Below are 18,430 nucleotides of genomic sequence, written 5' to 3'. Positions count from 1 at the left end.
TTATCAGTGATTTCTGATATGTAATGATTCATGTAACCTTCTTTATCTCAAAATCGTTTATAATCACTGGCGCTGTCAATCACACAGTGCGAGTTTAACAGTGACTGAGTTCTGCACTTTCATCAAAACTTGCATTATAATTAATGACGCTGTCTACACTGCACAATGAATCTCTTTATTTACATCATGTTTGTACTGTTAGTTATGATAAAAAGCATAACTATTTATTTTTGACAAAAATAAAAAGCGATTTTGCAGAAATCGAGTTGCAATGACGAGATCACTGCATTCATGTCTGTAATTGGCTACAGTGCGCAAATAGTTTGACTACATAGGGGAGACGATACAGGCCAAATACAAATTCCTCTATCTTTACACCTGAATGTGGAAATATAGAAGGAATAAAAGGCTCTCAAACTTATACGGGACAGTGGAGGAGAAAATCAAGTAACTTTCTTGATGCAAATGCAACATAATGATCTCATCCAGCTCCCTCGGGAGTTGAACGTGCGCCAACGGACTCTTACCTTATTGGCACATACAAAAAAAGCGGCTCCTGAAGACAGAAAAGGCTCAGGTCTGCCAATGATTATTGCTGTTTGTCTACACGTGCCTCAGACTTGCTTATGCCTCATAGTTCCCTACAGAACATACAGTAAGACCGTACATGCCTCAGACACTGTTCCCTATAGCATCAATACCAAGACGCAGCGTTTAGGTTCCACTTTGAAAGGGAACTAGAAATGTAGCCTTGCCAACTAACTGAAATAAATACATTTAAGTTTAAGTACTACAACTGAAATAAAAATTAAAGCTATATAGAAATTATTTTATTTAAAAAAGACCATAAAGGCCCGTTCACACCAAGCACGATAACTATAAAGATAACGATAAAGATAACTATATATGCGTCCACACCAACGACCGATAACGGTCTTTTTATTCTAAGCATGCGCGCGCCCGGATGATCCAGATCCATTTTAAATGCGCGAGACCTTTAAATTAGAATGGATTCTGATTGGCTGTCAGTGTTTTATCGTTCGACAGCTGGAAAAAAATCGTTCTGAAAGTGATCCCAACGATATCGTTCCTCATATCTTTATCGTTATAGTTGTGGTGTGAACTCTGTTTTTCTTTAATATGGAGAACGATTTTTAGAATTATATCTTTATCGTTATCTTTATAGTTATCGTCCTTGGTGTGAACGGGCCTTAAAAGTGGTACATGCTGTATGAGTTTGCATTTAAATGAATCAGTCTAATAGGTTAACAAAATCAGTCTGAATGATTAATTCAAGTTAGACTGATCTGATTCTCAAGTTAAACTCAATCTGGTTTCAGCTCACTGGAGGGAGCTTGACTATCAGTGCATAATGATGTAAATGTCACTTTTCCTCACGTATGAATTCAGAAGACTTTGAATATAGAGTACAAGTCGCATGAATACTTTTATGAAATACCCACTTTATATAAACCAACTCTGAGTTGATAAAATCAAGTCCTGCCAAAAATATTTAATTGCATATCCTGTTTTACTCAAAAATATGGCACATGGCACATTATTGGTTGCAAATGTTGTTTCATGTTGTATTTAATGTGCATTAATTATTTGATTACATTTTATGAGCACAAACCTATTTTCAAATAACCATATTCCGATAGCAGTTTGAGTGCAAACATTCTTTCAAACGTTAATTGTCCATATTAATTAATAATTCAACAGTAAAACACTACTATCACACTCTGACAGAACCATTAGGTTAATGGAAAAGTTTGAGCAAACATAATAGACTGAATTCTGGTCAAGAGCCTACGGTTAGGGTCACAGTTTGTCTGTTTCACTATTTTGGCATTGAATCATAGAAAATTCTTTCAGTTCTTTGAATTGAATCCTGCTGTAAATGTGCGAGTGGACTATGCCTTGTCTTTTTTTAAGCTGTTCTTTTTCAGCATATCTCAATAAAATGTTCTCTTCTTTATCAGCTAGTGAATGCTTGAGTGAATTAGTCATTATGTCATTATGTTTCCACAGAAAATGGAGGACCACATGGCCTTCATCATGACTGTGCCCACAACTCTGGCCATTTTTCTCACCATCTTCATCCTCGTCTGCATCGAGTCAGTCTTCAAAAAGCTTCTCCGCCTTTTTTCCCTGCTCGTCTGGGGCTGTCTGGTTGCCATGGGTTACCTCTTTATGTTCTATGGTGGGATCATCTGTCCATGGGACCAGGTGAGACTTGAGTGACAACACTTTCATAGCTCTCCATTTCAGTCTTCAGTCATTTTAGTCATTGTTCTTCAGTGTCTGCCTTTGACCTCTATGGCTATCACTCCTAATTTACATTTAATCATACTGAAGTGCCCAGAATTCAGTATTCGCTATGCATAAAACACAACTTGCGTCAGTACGATATATATGTAGATGTGCAAGTAAATTGCTTGGATGGAAAGCGCTCTACAATCATGCAGATATTCACTAACATGGTGTCATTTTCTTTCAGTCATTTGCACAGTAATTCATGAATTTTAGTGTGTGAGCTGTTCTGCGCACTGAATCATTCATTAGTTCATTGAACTCCGCTTAACACATGAGTCTGGCTAATGACCATGACACAATCTTAACATAAATGCATGTCTTAGAGTAATTATAACAATAGGCACTATTTTTGTCTGCCTCTGCATCCATAAAATGAACTGGGTATTCAATATTGCTTGCCTTTTTTTTTTTTTTTTTTTTCTCGCTCTGCTCTGTTAGTGAGAAAGAGGTGCAATCAGCTTAGCCCCCACTCAACGTCTACAACTTGGTTGTCTTTTATAAACAGCTCTTGAGTTATGGTGTTACTGTGGCTGTAAGAGGAGAGATTGGCTGTTCGGTGCAGGAGTAAATGTACCTTGCCATGAGTCACCCGGGCTGTTTGCTTGACAGGACTTAATAACTTGGATAGGCTCAGTGATCTGGAAATGATGAGATATGCATGTACCACACAAACTGGCTCTGGATCAAAGGATGGCAACATTTCACCATGAGCTACTTCAGTAAGAGCAGGGTGGCACCTACATGACATCCATTTTAAGCTGTCGGCCATAAATGATGCCCACTACCCTGGAGAGATGTCATCAGAAGTGAGGTTATGGATTCCAAGAGTATGTTAATGAGTGACCCAAAGCTTTAGTTGTGTTATCTGATTGTGCTCTCTTAATAGCTGTTTTGTTTTGTTTTGTTTTGTTTTGTTTTGCGCTTGCTTTTTGTTTTGCTTTACTTTTTTTTTTTTTTTGCTTTGCTTTTGTGTTTTTTGTTTTGTTTTGACCCAATTGGTTCCCTCGAGTCGTAATTGCCATGTGACCAGAAACATTGCTAGACATGTACTGAAGATCTGGACTACAAATCTTTTTCTAGATAGCCCTTAATGGTTTACAGTCACAAGGGTAAAGGTAAATTGCCTTTGAATCTGTTGTTCATGGGTCATTTAAAGACAAGCCTCCCTCCTTCGGCTCCACCAGACACCCTCGGCCTTATGGCTCCACCGGGTTCCCCCATCCCACCAGCTCCCCCTTGGTCAGTCGTCACACCACCTCCACCACGGACTTGCGGATCTTCCGTTTCCTCCACCCCTACAGCTGCAGCGCTCTCCTCCTTCCCTTCGGGTACACCTCGGCCCTCCATCACACCGGCATCACCTCAGTCCTCGGGCACTTTGGCTCCGCCACAGACACTCGTAATTTTTTATGGCCATTAGTGGAGAAAGATGCTTTTTACAGATTCAGATTCAATACAGCCAGATGGTGTAGTTACAACATCTACCACCAGGGGCTAACTGGGCCATGCTAACCAGCTTAACCTTGTTACTTTATCGGTTCAAGGCTGGTTTGTGTTGTTGGTAGAGTATGGATCATTGTAGCCGTGCCAACTGCTGAAACTGTTGAACCTTAGTTAAGTTAAGAATCTAGCGGCATCCGCAACCCAACATATGTGACCCAGACCTGGATCACAAAACCAGTCACAAGTATCACGGGCATATTTGTGGCAATAGCCAACAATACATTGTATGGGTCAATATGATAGATTTTTCTTTTATGCCAAAAATCAGTAGGATATTAAGTAAAGATCATGATCCATGAAGATATTTTGTAAATTTCCTACCGTAAATATATAAAACATTTATTTTTGTGAGTGAATGCAGCACAATCACAAACATAAATGGACAACTTTAAAGGTGATTTTTCAAAAAAAATTCTCAATGATTTTCAAATAGTTGTATCTCGACCAAATGTTGTCCTAACAAACCATACATCAATGGAATGCTTATTTATTCAGCTTTCAGATGATGTATACATCTGAATTTCAAAAAATGTACCCATGTGACTGGTTTTGTTGTCCAGGGTCACATATTGCGATGAGCAGATACCCAGGTCTTTTTATCAGGGCACTGCCATATAAATTACCCCCTAAGTTTGGTGCAGTCTGGGCCAACATTGTGTGACTGAAGGTTTACCTCTAAAGGGCACCAGACCTCTAATGGAGGAAACTCCATTAGATGTTTAGATGCAGAGATGCTCTTCTGCATACCTTGTTTACATTCTGGGTAACATTTTTGTTGCAGGTCCAAATGACCCTAATTGGATTCAGTACAATTCATGAAAAATCACACTATTAAAAACAAAAACATCAGGTAAAAACAGTCAACCTTTAATATTAATACTTCTCACAAACTAAAAATAAATTTGAACAAATTGACCCGCAAACATCAAAATCCAGTATTTCCAACAACTTTTGTATCGGTCGAATTGACCCACAACATTATACACGGGATAGCTACCTGGCTTTAAATAGCAAATATATATATTTTTTTACTGTTAATATTCTTGTACATTGAGTTAAGAACAGTATTTTAAGCGATCACTGATTTTTTTCGCTCATAACAGAATGGAATTATTGACATTAACAAGGTAAAGATAAGTCGAAACATGAAATACAGATAAAGACTGTGAGAGAAACATACCTCTTTGAACTATGTAATGGCAAAAAATATTATGATTATTATGAGGAAACTCAAAAAAAGCCTACTAATAAGACTTCACATACGTGACGGGAAGAACTAGTCGGGTTCAGGCGAACTGAATAAGCTACCACCTAATTAGGACTCAAAGTACTCCAGCAAAGTACTAATTAGCAAAGAGTCTAAGTCTAAATGAATGGCACAGTAGCTACGTCTACAGTAGTTGAAGACTTAAAGAGCTCTATTAGGCTATATCCTATTTAATTTCCTGTTTTTGACTGTAGCCTTTTAAGCTACACACTATTCCGCTCTCTGGTTATGCTGAAACACCACTATAGTCACACAGCCACATTGCTTGAGTGCTAATAAGCTAAATACTTGCAGTTGTTTTGCAACACTTGTTAGGGAAAACCATGGCGTCCCGGACATTGTCACCAGCATGGGTCGAGGTACTATTGCAGATGAAAAGCCCTCACTGTTCCTCACAGAGGTCTGTAATGCAGGCATCATTAACCCACAGCAGCAGTTCTCCATTAGAGCCGCCAATGAAAAGCCAACAGCCTTTTTATGTTGTACAGAAGAGAGAACATAATTGAGGTCAGAGCCAGCAGAGAAACAAAAGGCAGCCATACTCACTTTACGCCAACCTTGCGCAAACTCTGAGAAAAGACCACTGAAAACACGGACAGCCCCGCGGACCCCCATTTCCCACAGTTTGGTGTTGACAGAAGTGCCGATTAAAAGCATTATATGAAGGATGTAAAGGAATGATGGGGAACTAATGAAGTGATGAGAGAGAAGGAGGCAGACTTTTAGTCAATTTTTAATACTTTTTAAGGAGAAGGGCAAAAGGAAAATACCTCCTTCAGATAAGCTGGCAGAGTAAAATCTGTAAATCAGTGGTAATTGCTCTAGGATGGCACAGGAAGCATGTTGTAAGACATGGGAAGCAGCTTTTAGCAGCATTGCAGACTGTCACTATGATACAAAATGTATGTGAATACACAATCTTTGCTATTGACAGGCGTGCATCCCTACATTAGAAAAGCACCAGCTGCCACTGCTGTCTGTCAAGAATGTGGTAAAGTTGCTGCATTGAGTATTGTGTTGAATTCTGGTAGTACATTTTTTGTTGTAGTGCTCTAAATTAGACAAATAAATTACTCATTATAATTGAATATATATATATATATATATATATATATATATATATATATATATATATATATATATATATATATAATATATATACAGTGTGTATAACGTGTTTTTCGTTCAGAGATGCTCTTCATACCTTGGTTAGATTCTGGGTACAATATTTGTTGCGGGTCCAAATGACCCTAATCAGTACAATTCATGAAAAATCACACTATGAAAAACAAAAATATCAGGTAAAAACAGTAAACCTTTAATATTAATGCTTCTAAATTTTAAGTGATCACTGTGATTTTTTTCACTCATAACAGAACAAAACTATTGAGATTAACAACGTAAAGATATGTCGAAACATCATGAAATACAAATAAAGACTGTGAGAGAAACATACCTCTTTAAACTATGTAATGGCAAAAAAATATTATCATTACTTTTAACGAGAGGAAAATAGAATATTACTTATTAATAATAATAATAAAATTAAATAAAATATTTTTAGTTAATTAAAACCAAAAAAAAAAAAATCTTTGCATTTCACATAAACAAATCTATGTTACATCTATCAAATAATGAAAATATGTTCAGTATGTTGTTAATAATATAAGTATAGTAGTAAGTCATGATACACGCACAGCTTTCTTAGAATGACCTAGTTAGCACTGCCAATACTGTCACTGATATCTCAAATTTGCAGTTTTATACGGTTATATAAATTTGCTGCATTGTCACACCAACTGTTTAATAATTTAAATGTTGGGTAACACTTTATTTTGATGGCCCCTTTTAGACATTATTAGAGTCAGCAGGTCAAGATGGTCTAATAGGGACCATCAAAATAAAGTTTAACCAAATGTTATGTGGTAATTAGCCCCATTTCACCCCCTTTATTTCAGTTCTTCCTAAGTCCTGGAAATGTGTTTGGGTCTGTATTTGATGACAGCGCTACTTCTTATATGTTATATGTTCTATAATCATTCTTTTAATGGAAGGCTTTCAGATTATCAGATTATTTCCATTTGCTTTTCTAATACAAAAGCAGTGCAGACTGGTTAACCGGACATTAAGATCCCTGTAGACCACATAATCTTATTCACTATGAAAAAGCAAACCTTCTAAGTGTATCTTATGAATTTACTACCATCTGTTTCCTTAGCAACCCTTGAACAATATGCTTTGCATATGTTTTATTAAATTTGATGTGATGATCTTATAGCAATGACATACGAACACAATATACCAGATCAATATAGCAATAACATCATGAGTCTTTGTCTTTGCTAAAAAGACAATTTAAGGTAATGTGATATATATATATATATATATATATATATATATATATATATATATATATATATATATATATATATATATATACAGTGCTATGCATAAGTTTAGACACCCATGCTAAAGTTGACTAAAAAGAGGAATAAAAAATCATCTTTTGGAAATTGAACTTAATGCATTAATTTAAAAAAAAAAAATTTGGAAAAAATTTGGAAAAATCCAACCTTTAAGGACACCAATTTTCTTTGTGAATGAATAATGTATCGTAAATAAATAAATGTTCTTCCTTAAAATACAGGGTGCATAAGTTTGGACACCCCTATGTTAAATTCCCATAGAGGCAGGCAGATTTTTATTTTTAAGTATTTTTTTTTAGGATACTATGCATCCTGATAAAGTTCCCTTGGCCTTTGGAATTAAAATAGCCCCACATCATCACATAGCCTTCACCATACCTAGAGATTGGCATGGGGTACTTTCCATAAGATCATCTCTCAATGCAAATCAAACTAGCTATTAGGCTAAATGAAATAAAACCATGCCAATCTCTAGGTATGGTGAAGGCTATGTGATGATGTGGGGCTATTTTAATTCCAATCTATTTTTAATCTATTTGAATACCTCCGCGCACCCTGCTCATAGAGTCTATATAGATTTTATAAAGACAATAAACTCCTCGAAACTGCTCACCCTAGCTTTAATATTTTTAGTTAGCTTTTATTTGTATATTATCTGTTTTCATTTTAATTTTACTTAAAGTTTTTGTCATTTTGTTTTGTATTTTTGTTAGTTTTAACTTTTATTAGTTTTTTATATAGATCTTAATTTTTATTCAGCTTCAGCGTTAGTTATTTTAGTACAAGTTAAACTAAATAAAAGTTTTTTTTATGTTTTATTTCAGTTAAAGTTCATTGTATTTCAAGTGACAATTTGTATGGTTTTAGTTTCAGTTTAATAACCCTGATCCAGGAATAGTTCCGCTGAAAATGTATTTAAAGAATCAGACACGCTGGATGATTAGAAAATATTTTATTAACTCAAATAATCAGATTCTCTACAGGGATACATTAATAATGAGCTAAATTATAATTAGACTTGTTAATATTTTAAAATATCATCAGATTGGATTTATGATATTTGGATTCTTGGCTTTGAGTCGGGCAGATGAACATTTTTACCATCTAGTGCAAATGGGAAATCAGTGATGCACAGTCAAAACCTATGCAAATCCAATTGGCAGGTATTGCATGTTTGTGATAATTCATAACTCATGAATACGAGCAAACCACTCCAAATGAGATCTGAGAGTTTCACAGAGCTCAACCCAGCTGTGACTGTTTTGTTCTCAGCCAAACAAGTCATGATCACTAAGACTGGCTAGAAGAAAAAGACCTTCACCATTTGAAAAGATACAGTGGCATCCAAAAGTCTGAGTCCACAATGATAATACGGGATTCAGAATCTAATTTAAATTTGAAAATAGGTGTAAGGATTTTATCATTGATCTATCATTTTGATATTGTATAATGCTTGATTTCTGTCATCGAGGCACAGCTTTTCATTATGCTTGACGCCATGTTCCTGACTCTAGTTCCCAGGCATGTGTTTGGACGAGGAGTGAATATTTGGGATTCAGCTCTAAATCCTGGGCTGATGTAGTATAAAACAACTGAATTGAACTGCCAGTCTTAATCCTGTGAGCAGATAGACCATAACCCTAAGAAGGCATGGAACTGGCAAGCAATCAGTTCATTGGAGAAATTAACCATTTATCCTTGCCAAGTCTTGAGGCTGAACTCCAACACTTCAAAACTTCAGCAAAAACTCAAACTATCCGAGCAATCCGAGGTTAAGGTGCGAGACGCCCTGGCCCGAGAGCCCATCAGAGCATTCTGTCTGCTAGGGGATTCTCTATCCTTCACAAGCCAAATGTAACCATTTCTGACAGCTTCTCTGATCCTCCTCTGTGGCAGACAGAGTGGAAATGGCGATCGATAAGGCTCAAGACATGTTTTGTCTGAAAAAATCACTTCCCTGCAATCTGTTTGTTTTTTGGCAGTGTGTATGTGTGTGTGTGTGTGGTCTGTGAGAGTGACCAAGCCAGAAATCCATTAGGCTTTGCTGCCGTCCAGTGCCCTATCTGCCACTCCTCCGGTGCTATATTGAGCCCTCACTCACAAAAAAAAACAGCACTTAGTGTAAGAAAATGTGAAACATAAGTTTTAGAATATTTATGAGTGTATAACATCCTTCAAGCGTTAAAAATGTGAGGAAACGTGGAGTTTGGCACTAACTAAAAGACTACGGGTCATTTAAAGGGGAAATGCATGCAAAGCAGGATTTTTCTTGTTCTTTTGAAACAAGAAATATTTACATTTATTTACATTTATCCATTTAGCAGAGGCTTTTATCCTGAGACCTTCAAATGAGGCAGTGCTATACAAATATTCTAAAATCGTTCAGAATAGTATAAGCATATACAGTGCAAAGCTCACGTTTTACACTCTACCTCGGATATTTATGGAAATTAAGCTGCAAAAACATCATCATTCAGATGTCGTCATGATGTCACAAACATGAGCACTTATTGGCATATTACTGTCCACATTTACTTTTCTGTAAATGTTTTCTGGCCCTCTTGTATAGTTTATTGCTTTTTGACTGTTTTTGGTGCAAGACATAGAGATATATTGATATATAGATAATAGAAAACAGAAACAGTATATAATATATAAAAAAATAAAGCATATTGCCCATTTTCTTTTCATATATCGTTTTCGGTAACACTTTACAATGAGGTTCCATTTGTTAACATAGGTTAACTGCATTAGTTAACATGAACTAACAATGAAAAATACTTACTTATACTGTACATTAGTAAAATCAAAAGTTGTATCTGTTAATATTATTTAATGGACTTGCTAGCATGAACTAACAAAGAATATTTGTATTTTTATTAACTAATGTTAACAAATGGTAATAAATCATATAACATTTGTATTGCTCATTTTTAATTGTATTAATGCATTAACTAACGTTGACTAAGATTTCCAGATGTGAATGTTGGTAGTGTAAAGCTCACTTTCCAGTCTACCTCCAATTATGGAAATTAAGCTGCAAAGACATGTTATTCATATGTCATCATGATATCAAAGACACAGTGGCAACAACAGCCAGTAGTCAGAAAGAGGATGGAAAATTGTCATGAAAAACTACATTATGACTGTTTTTGGTGCAATAATTCTTCTTTCAAGGGCAAAATATGCTATATCTCTTGTAAACTCTGCAAATTTACACTGAAAACACACAGAAACTTTCAGACCTTTAATCTTTCTTTTCAGTCAAAAAAGTACATTTACTAAACTGAATTTAGGCAACTTTCTGATGATAAATGCATCAACACATGAGCTCCCACGTTTTTTTTTCACTGATTTACGTCAATGAGGTCTATTGGGAGAGGTAATAAGATGAAAGCAGGATACTATTTTTCCTAAACATCACATAAACTAATGATAAGAGTAAAATGTGGAAAAGTTTGCCAAATCTTGTGCTGCTTCTAGCTGTGTGTAGCTTTATACAGTTCTGAAGGATCTCAGTGTTAGGAAAAAATGGCTGAAGTTTATTTTTAACAGTGTGCCTGATCATTTCAGAAGGAACAGTTTGAGCAGCACATTTTGTGCAGCAAGAATGGCTTTGTAAACATGCTGTTACGACAGGTTGCAGGTTAAAAATGTTGTTATATAAAAATCTTTTAAAAAATGCATATTGTATTGGACAGCCGAGCCAGAGCACTAATACATTATACACGTATAATATGTTAGCGCAGAATGCATTAAACCAATACACACAGAGATAATTTTGAATTTTTAACAACTTTTGAGTCTGTTATTTATTTTAGTTCAAATATATATGTGGTTGATTGGTTAAGGATGGTTGATATTTTCAAGACTATCAGTGTCAAATTGAGCTCTAGTCTCCCTCACCATGAATCTTGAAACTTTTCTGTAATAAAAGCATTTGCACACAAACATGTCAAATTGTCATCATTGATTGAGAGCCTGTCACATCGCGTCTGGTTAGGACATGGTGTAACAGAGTGTTCTTTGTTTTCAAAATTATAAAATGGAGTGTTTCTTTAACGTTCGCATAACCAAGAAAAGACACTTGTGTGCCCCTATTATGCTATTTAAAGGTTCCTGATTTTGTTTTGGAGTCTCCTACAACAGGTTTACATATGTATGTAAAGGTGAAAAAACACTTTAAAGGGACTCTGTGTAGGAATTTCTCCCATCTAGTGGTGAAACTGTATTTTGCATTCAAACGAATAATGCTCTCCAGTGCCTCGCTTTTTCAAATGCGCGTTGCATCTACGGTAGCCGTTATGTACCAAAAAGCTATGACAGGATGTCTTATAATAGCACTTCGAGTTTTTCTTCGGGTGAACAGGTTTGTTATTTAAAACAAACTGAAACTTGAAACAACGAAAAAAAGAATGTCACAGTTATCAATTACTGACTGTGAAAAACATTAACTATGGTAATTAGTAGTAATGCCTTCTTTACTCGTTATATTTTTTGAAGTACGTGCATTGTTAGATATCATCATCATCAGAGCCTTCTCTAACATTACTTTACTCAATAGCTGCTATTCATCAAAGAGCCTGTTTAACTTTTAACTATTAATGTTCTACTGTCTATATAATAAAGTACACAACCAAGCAATGAAAAAAAAGCTTGTAATTAAGACCGTAACATTGACTTACCTGTCGAGAAGAAAGCAGGCAACTTCAGGGTCTCTTTTGAAAGCTTTCTCCTGCATTAGATATCCCGACATTAACCCTTGTTTTTGTAATCTCCGGTCACGTTTCCTTTTACGGTCTATTTTGTACTTTTTCGACGACGAGGACTCCTTATCCTGTGACTCAGCATATGTATGAATGAACGGTGTATAAATAACCGTGCAGTGTGCAGCCTTTTAAACTTGCCGGGGCAGTGACAAGCGCCTCTCACTGCTCTGCGCCTCCGCTTCTGCTGGCTTCAGTCACGTGACGCTGGCTCTGAACGAAAACGCGTTGTGGAAACGTGTTGGCCTAGTACTTTTTGTCCCTCTCTGCTATTATAGTTTTTCAAGATGGCGGAACCACATGGAAGTCTCCGTGGACCTACCGTCCCATGTATATAAAGATAATAAATTCTTCGTTTACGAGGATTAGTCTGATCATTGGCATAGGTATTTGTACACCATTGAGGGCATATTTATGAATAAAAATATTGATTTTAGATAATAAAATACCTAAAAAGCTACACATAGTCCCTTTAATTTTCTCATTATATACATTGCACATTTCAATGCATTTTTAAATGTTTCTCAAACGATTTTAAGGATTAATCAGTCTCTAAATCCCTCCTTTCTGAGAGCCTGCTTTGCTCTGATTGGCCAAATGGCCCAGTCTAAACGGCCATTACTATAAAGACTGTAAAGACAGTAACGATGATGTTACTGCGGTGCACATGCGGGAACTGTATTAATAATGGTGCATACGTTAGCCGAGCTCTAACGTGAATGGCTGATGTAAAATGAAGGTTTGCAAAACAAATCTTGCTAAATTTTTTTTATAAAAATCTTTATCTTTATCTAATAGTGGCCCACTGCTGATTTGCAGTAAGACAGTAATAACATGAGTCAGCTGGTTAGCCAGAGACACACAATATAAAATGCAAAACTATGAATTTTGAACACCGGGTAGAAAATATATACATCAATAATTATTCATACTTAGAGGTTGTGATTCTGAGGTGCAAGCTGGTCCAAATAAACTGGGTACTGACCCATCTTTCAAGAGCAAGCGTTTTGCAAATCCCATGTTAAACTTTGAGAAGCAGTCATCAGTAAAATGCTGTTTGTGGGCGGGTCAAGTTGTTCACGGCAGACAACATAGGCGGGCATTATGCAAATGTCTTATCTAGTGACGCAGAACTGTAACGCAGTGGGATTCGAATTACAGATGACTCGTTTAGGCGACTCGTTCAGAGTCGATTCTTTTGGGAGACAATGGCCTTGTCTCAATGGCTCACATCATATACACTTTCGGTCTTGTGGACTTACAATAGCCACCGCGTGCATGTGTCTGTTAAGTCCATGAGACCGTAGGGTATCCATTTTGTTTTAGGTTTCAGAAGGGTGCTCGCGAGCACCCACTTTTGCGGCCAATATGCGCCCTCGATGCGCACTTTTGCCGAGCCCGCACTAAAGCAAGCTCCGCTGCAGACTTCTACCCGGGCATTACGTTCCGAAAAAGGCCAATACCTTTATTTATCGTGCATTTTCGACAACTTTGTAGAGCGTTTACATTCACAAACAGCTATATTACACACTGCATGAAAGAGAATATTCTAAAAACCATAAGAGAGGAACTTTAAACATTCAGAGAACATTCAATAATAACATTTTGTTTATAGGGAACATTAGCAAAAAAAAATTAGAACATTTGTTTTGTTTTTTAGTTTAGTTGATAATAAATGCAGTGTTCATCCTGAACTGATCTCTGTCCTGTATTTCTGAACAAAAGATGTTAAATGGCAGTCTAATGCTCTGTTAACTCTGTTTGCAGGTGTCATTTTTCCTGTTTATTGTGTTTGTGGTGTACACAATGCTGCCGTTCTCCATGAGGGATGCCGTCATCGCTAGTGTCCTCACTTCAACCTCCCACACTCTAGTGCTCAGCATCTGCCTCTCGAACACTACCGACCACATGGAGGCCCTCGTTTGGCAGGTAACTGTGTGTGTGTGTACGGCATTCCAGTTGATTTGGTTCACTGAAATTGTGTGGGCTGAGAAAGGAACAGCTAGTATCTAAGAATAAACGGGCGACAGTCTTTTAGCACCAGAATGACACAAAAAGAACCAAAGATTTTGTTCTATAAAAAGTTGTCTGAAACACGAGAATATGTTAGAGAATGAGAGTCAGAGAGAGAGCGAGTGAATGTGGAAGGATGTTTCTACTCTGTTTCCTGTAGGGGTGGTCAGGGGTGACGGTGTTTCACCATGACCTACAGTGTATGGCTTTGATGATATGGGAGAGCACACATCCCAGAATCCTGTAGCCTGGTTGTTTTGCTCATCAGATGGCCTTCCGACTAAAATGACTTATTATTGCAGAAATAACTGGTAAAGTTTGTCCATCTGGTGCAATTCCACAAGGTCAGCTTTTTCAGATGTGTGTCATTTGGTCTTGATCTTCTTCTCTTTAAAGCCTGAGATATTAAATAATAGTCAGAAAAAGTTTATTGAGATTTTAGACAAAAAAAAAGTGCAATGCTTTACAGACAACAGAAGGCATATATCAGTTTGTGTACAACAGGGTTTTCAGCTAAATTTTTACCATGTTGACAATTTAGAGGTCTTAGAAATTTACGTATCAAATATTTTAATATTTTAATATATCAAAGGCTTTATAGGGTTAAACACTTTAGCATTTGGCGGGAGAGTGTTGCTGTAGTGTGACAATATTGTATTGCAATAGGTAGCACTTTAAAATGAATACCGAATCAAAACTGGTAAGCACATAATTTGTAATTGAAAGGGTTTAATGATGAATAATGAATAATATGATGATAAAATCATATAATTTTACCTAATTGTACCTAATATTTGTAAAATGTTACCTGAGGGATAGAAAGAGAGAGAGAGTGTAGAGAGAACGAGAGATGGAAGGCAGAGCTCAGGTAGAGAGGAAGAGCAAGAAGAAAAAAACAAAGAAAAGAGGAGGCAAAGAAAGAGCGTCCCAAGAAAGGGACCCAGAGGAAAAGAAGAGACAGAGCAACTGTTACAATCTTCTTTTTATCCCTCCCTTGACCAGGTGACCAAAATCAGAGACATTTAATCTGACCAGTCAGCAGATTACAACTCCCCCCACTGTACTAAGGGCCAGATTTACTAACAGTAATTCTTGAGCGTTTACTTGCTCCAGTGCAAACCCTCTTCTGGTGTTAAAAAAACTACAGTCATGATTTCCTAAAGACACGCAGTGAAAATTTAGTGCGGAAAAGGCGTGGACAGGGTTATTTTTGCTGCTTACTTTACTGCATATGCATTTGTAGGAGTTTCCCTTTCAGACGCAATTTTTTTTAAATTAATCATGTTTATTTTTTTAACCCTACTCAAGTGTGGAAATTAAATTCAAATATCACCATCTATTTATTTTAGACTTTTTTTTTAATTAAATAAAATTAGATTTTAATGCAGGCTTTTTTTATTTTTATGTCTTGTTGGGGCAAGTTGTCACGTGCATTTTAAATGTATTACTTACCAAATCTGCTGGCCAAAATGCTGTTTTGATATTATTATTTTTACTTTAGCCTTTAAAGTCCGCGTGAACCGGAAGTTGCAAACGAATTTTCTCCAGTGCTGTGACGTATTTCCCAGTGAAAAGGAATATTGAACAGAGAGCAGGGTTTTACTCTAGCGCTCCTCCTCTCCATCTCTCACTCATAGCAGACTAACGGTTTGAGGGGAGTGGTTAAGCGTTTCCCAACCCAAGCCGTCAAACCTACATCATCAGCCATTCCAGACCGGAAGTAACTTTTCAGACTTTGATTAAAGATTACGACGGCAAACCATTTTTTTTCTGTGTATTAACTTGCACGGATTATTTTTTCACCACAAGACTAGTAATATGCGCTAACAAAGTAAATAGGGTCCATTTTGATTTCAGTTGGACTTTAACATTTTTTTGCTGTTTCACATATTAATTTAAGTTTCATAATAATTATACTTTTTTAATTTAGCTGAAACTCCACTAAATATCAACCTTTTTTTTAGTATTTAATTATTATTTTTTTAAATCCAGTTCAATAAACAGCAGGTTCCCACTCTGACAACTTGCCTTCACGTCTTCCATAAGAGCAAGATCCTTTGCATGTTGTCATAAAAGGTCAGTGTGTGTTGATAAATTGTACATGGGCAAAAACAGTGAAAATAGCCAGGACTCTAACGTATGTGTCTATGCAGAAGATGACCTTTAAACATGAAAAATTCCTGAGAAAAATAAACTTTAGTAAAAGGTGTGACAACTTGCCCCAATCTTCCCAATGTATACTCTCACTATATCTCTTTTTAGCTTTATAAATACACATAGTTGATATGTACACTGATTGCACTTCCCTTCACTGTTTTGTTGGTTCTGCTACTGTACTGAAGAGTCTTATGTAACTCTTAAATAATAATTCATGCCTACCTTTCAATTGATTTTCCAGAACCTTTATTTTTCCTAAGCAGATCTCAAGCAGAAATGTATTTCAGACCAGACCTAAACACAGCGCATGTTACCAAGGCAACACTCTAGTCACATGGTCCAGAGAAACACAAAAATACTGGCTGTCATCATGTTGTGTTCAAGAGACAGGAGCGTTACATTCAAGAATCAAGTAGCGGAAGGACGTAGGATGTTGTTTTAAACTTGTTATCCAGTCCAATTTAAAAACCTTAAAAAGAATCCTCCTTTAGACCGGTAAACACTTAGACCGCAGTCAGTCCTCCACACTGTTCTCCAACAGTAGAAGAGCTTCATTAAACCCAACCTTTACGACCCTTCACATTCAGCACTCACAGTTAATCAAGCTTCCGCCGCTCTCATTAGAAGCGTTATAACCTTTTTATGTTAGGTGCTCTCAAGAGCTCCAGGTCATACCTTGTTTGTTAGAGCCTTTAAAGGCTCTGTACGTCACTTTTAGGACATTTACTGCTGACGTACTCGGCAAAAGAAGGTCTCGAGTTAATCAGAGAGACTGAAAAAATAACAAACAGGGTCACATCTGTCTGGGTCACAGACACAGTTGTAGAGATGATGTCACATGCCAGTGTTTTGTAATTAAGTTACGGTTCCCCACAGACCCGGCACTGTGCTCGTTTACTTGCCTGTCCTCTTCCTCTCGTTCAGTGATTACAGCCAGAAGAAGTCTGCTCTCGAAGGACCTGTCCTATAAAACTCTCCCAGTGAGATACAGGTGTGTCTCATGGCAGGTGGACCAGGCCTGAAATAGCACACGCTTGGAGAGAGAGAGAGAGAGAGAGAGAGAGAGAGAGAGAGAGAGATGCTCGTCATGCGGCCTTTGGTTAATATCACTTGAGAGCAGAACATGTTATTGTGCCATTTCCAAACAAGCTGCAATTTTGACAAATTATTAAAAAAAGGGTGAGAATATTATTTAATTGTATGTGTTTAGAATACATAAAATGCTGTTAAAATGTTATTTTCATCACAGCATGCTATTTAACACAATACAACTTTTGTAATATAAAAAATATTATTGAAATGTTGCTTATTTAAATTATTTTATTTAAATTATTAAAATTGTTATTAATTATATCTTATTCATAAAATATGAATTATTTCCTATTTTGAACTAAATCCAAAATCAAGCTGAAATAAAGTATAATGTTAGATGGAAAACTTAGAAATTAGTACTAAGTACTAAAATGATGAAAACTAAAATTAATAAAATAATAATAAAAAACTGACAAAAGCATGTAACAAAATTACTAAAACTTAAAATTAAATTAAGATGAAAATTGAAAATATAAAAATAAAGTTCAAAATATGAATAAATACTTATAAGTAATAATAAAATAACACTGATTATGACATTAAAAAACGTGAGAATTTGGGGGAAATTCTTCATGCAAAATGTATAAAATTGCAAAATTTGTTGTTGTTGTTGTTTTTTTTAATTTTGGGATGAATTGTAGCTTGGATGAAATTAGCCCTAGTCAGACAAAGTCAGTCTATTATTACTAAAATGTTAAAATTCATAAAGTTAATTTCCATCACCCAATGCTATTATACACAATACAATTCATTATTTGAGATGCTGTGGAAATTATACTGTGACGAGAATTTACTTTGAGAGAAAACAAATATATACACTTTTGGGCTTGGTTGGACAATGTCCAACATACACTATTGGACATTAAAAACCACCCATATTTCCAATGAGC

General features: G+C 36.1%; 1 protein-coding gene across 3 annotated transcripts in view; it reads left to right on the top strand.

The window, feature by feature from the left end:
* adcy2b (adenylate cyclase 2b (brain)) overlaps window positions 1-18,430 on the top strand; it is a 68,974-nt gene that overhangs the window by 22,585 nt on the left and 27,959 nt on the right. For all 3 annotated transcript variants that reach the window (XM_081377106.1, XM_081377108.1, XM_081377107.1), the window contains exons 2-3: window positions 2,032-2,229; window positions 14,046-14,207. In XM_081377106.1, the coding sequence (XP_081233232.1) occupies window positions 2,032-2,229; window positions 14,046-14,207 (360 nt within the window). The remainder of the gene's footprint in view (window positions 1-2,031; window positions 2,230-14,045; window positions 14,208-18,430) is intronic.

Source organism: Scardinius erythrophthalmus, assembly GCF_964197995.2.
Source record: "Scardinius erythrophthalmus genome assembly, chromosome: 10".
NCBI lineage: Eukaryota > Metazoa > Chordata > Actinopteri > Cypriniformes > Leuciscidae > Scardinius > Scardinius erythrophthalmus.
The sequence above is the reverse complement of the archived record's forward strand: the minus strand, read 5'-3'. Positions and strand labels throughout refer to the sequence as shown.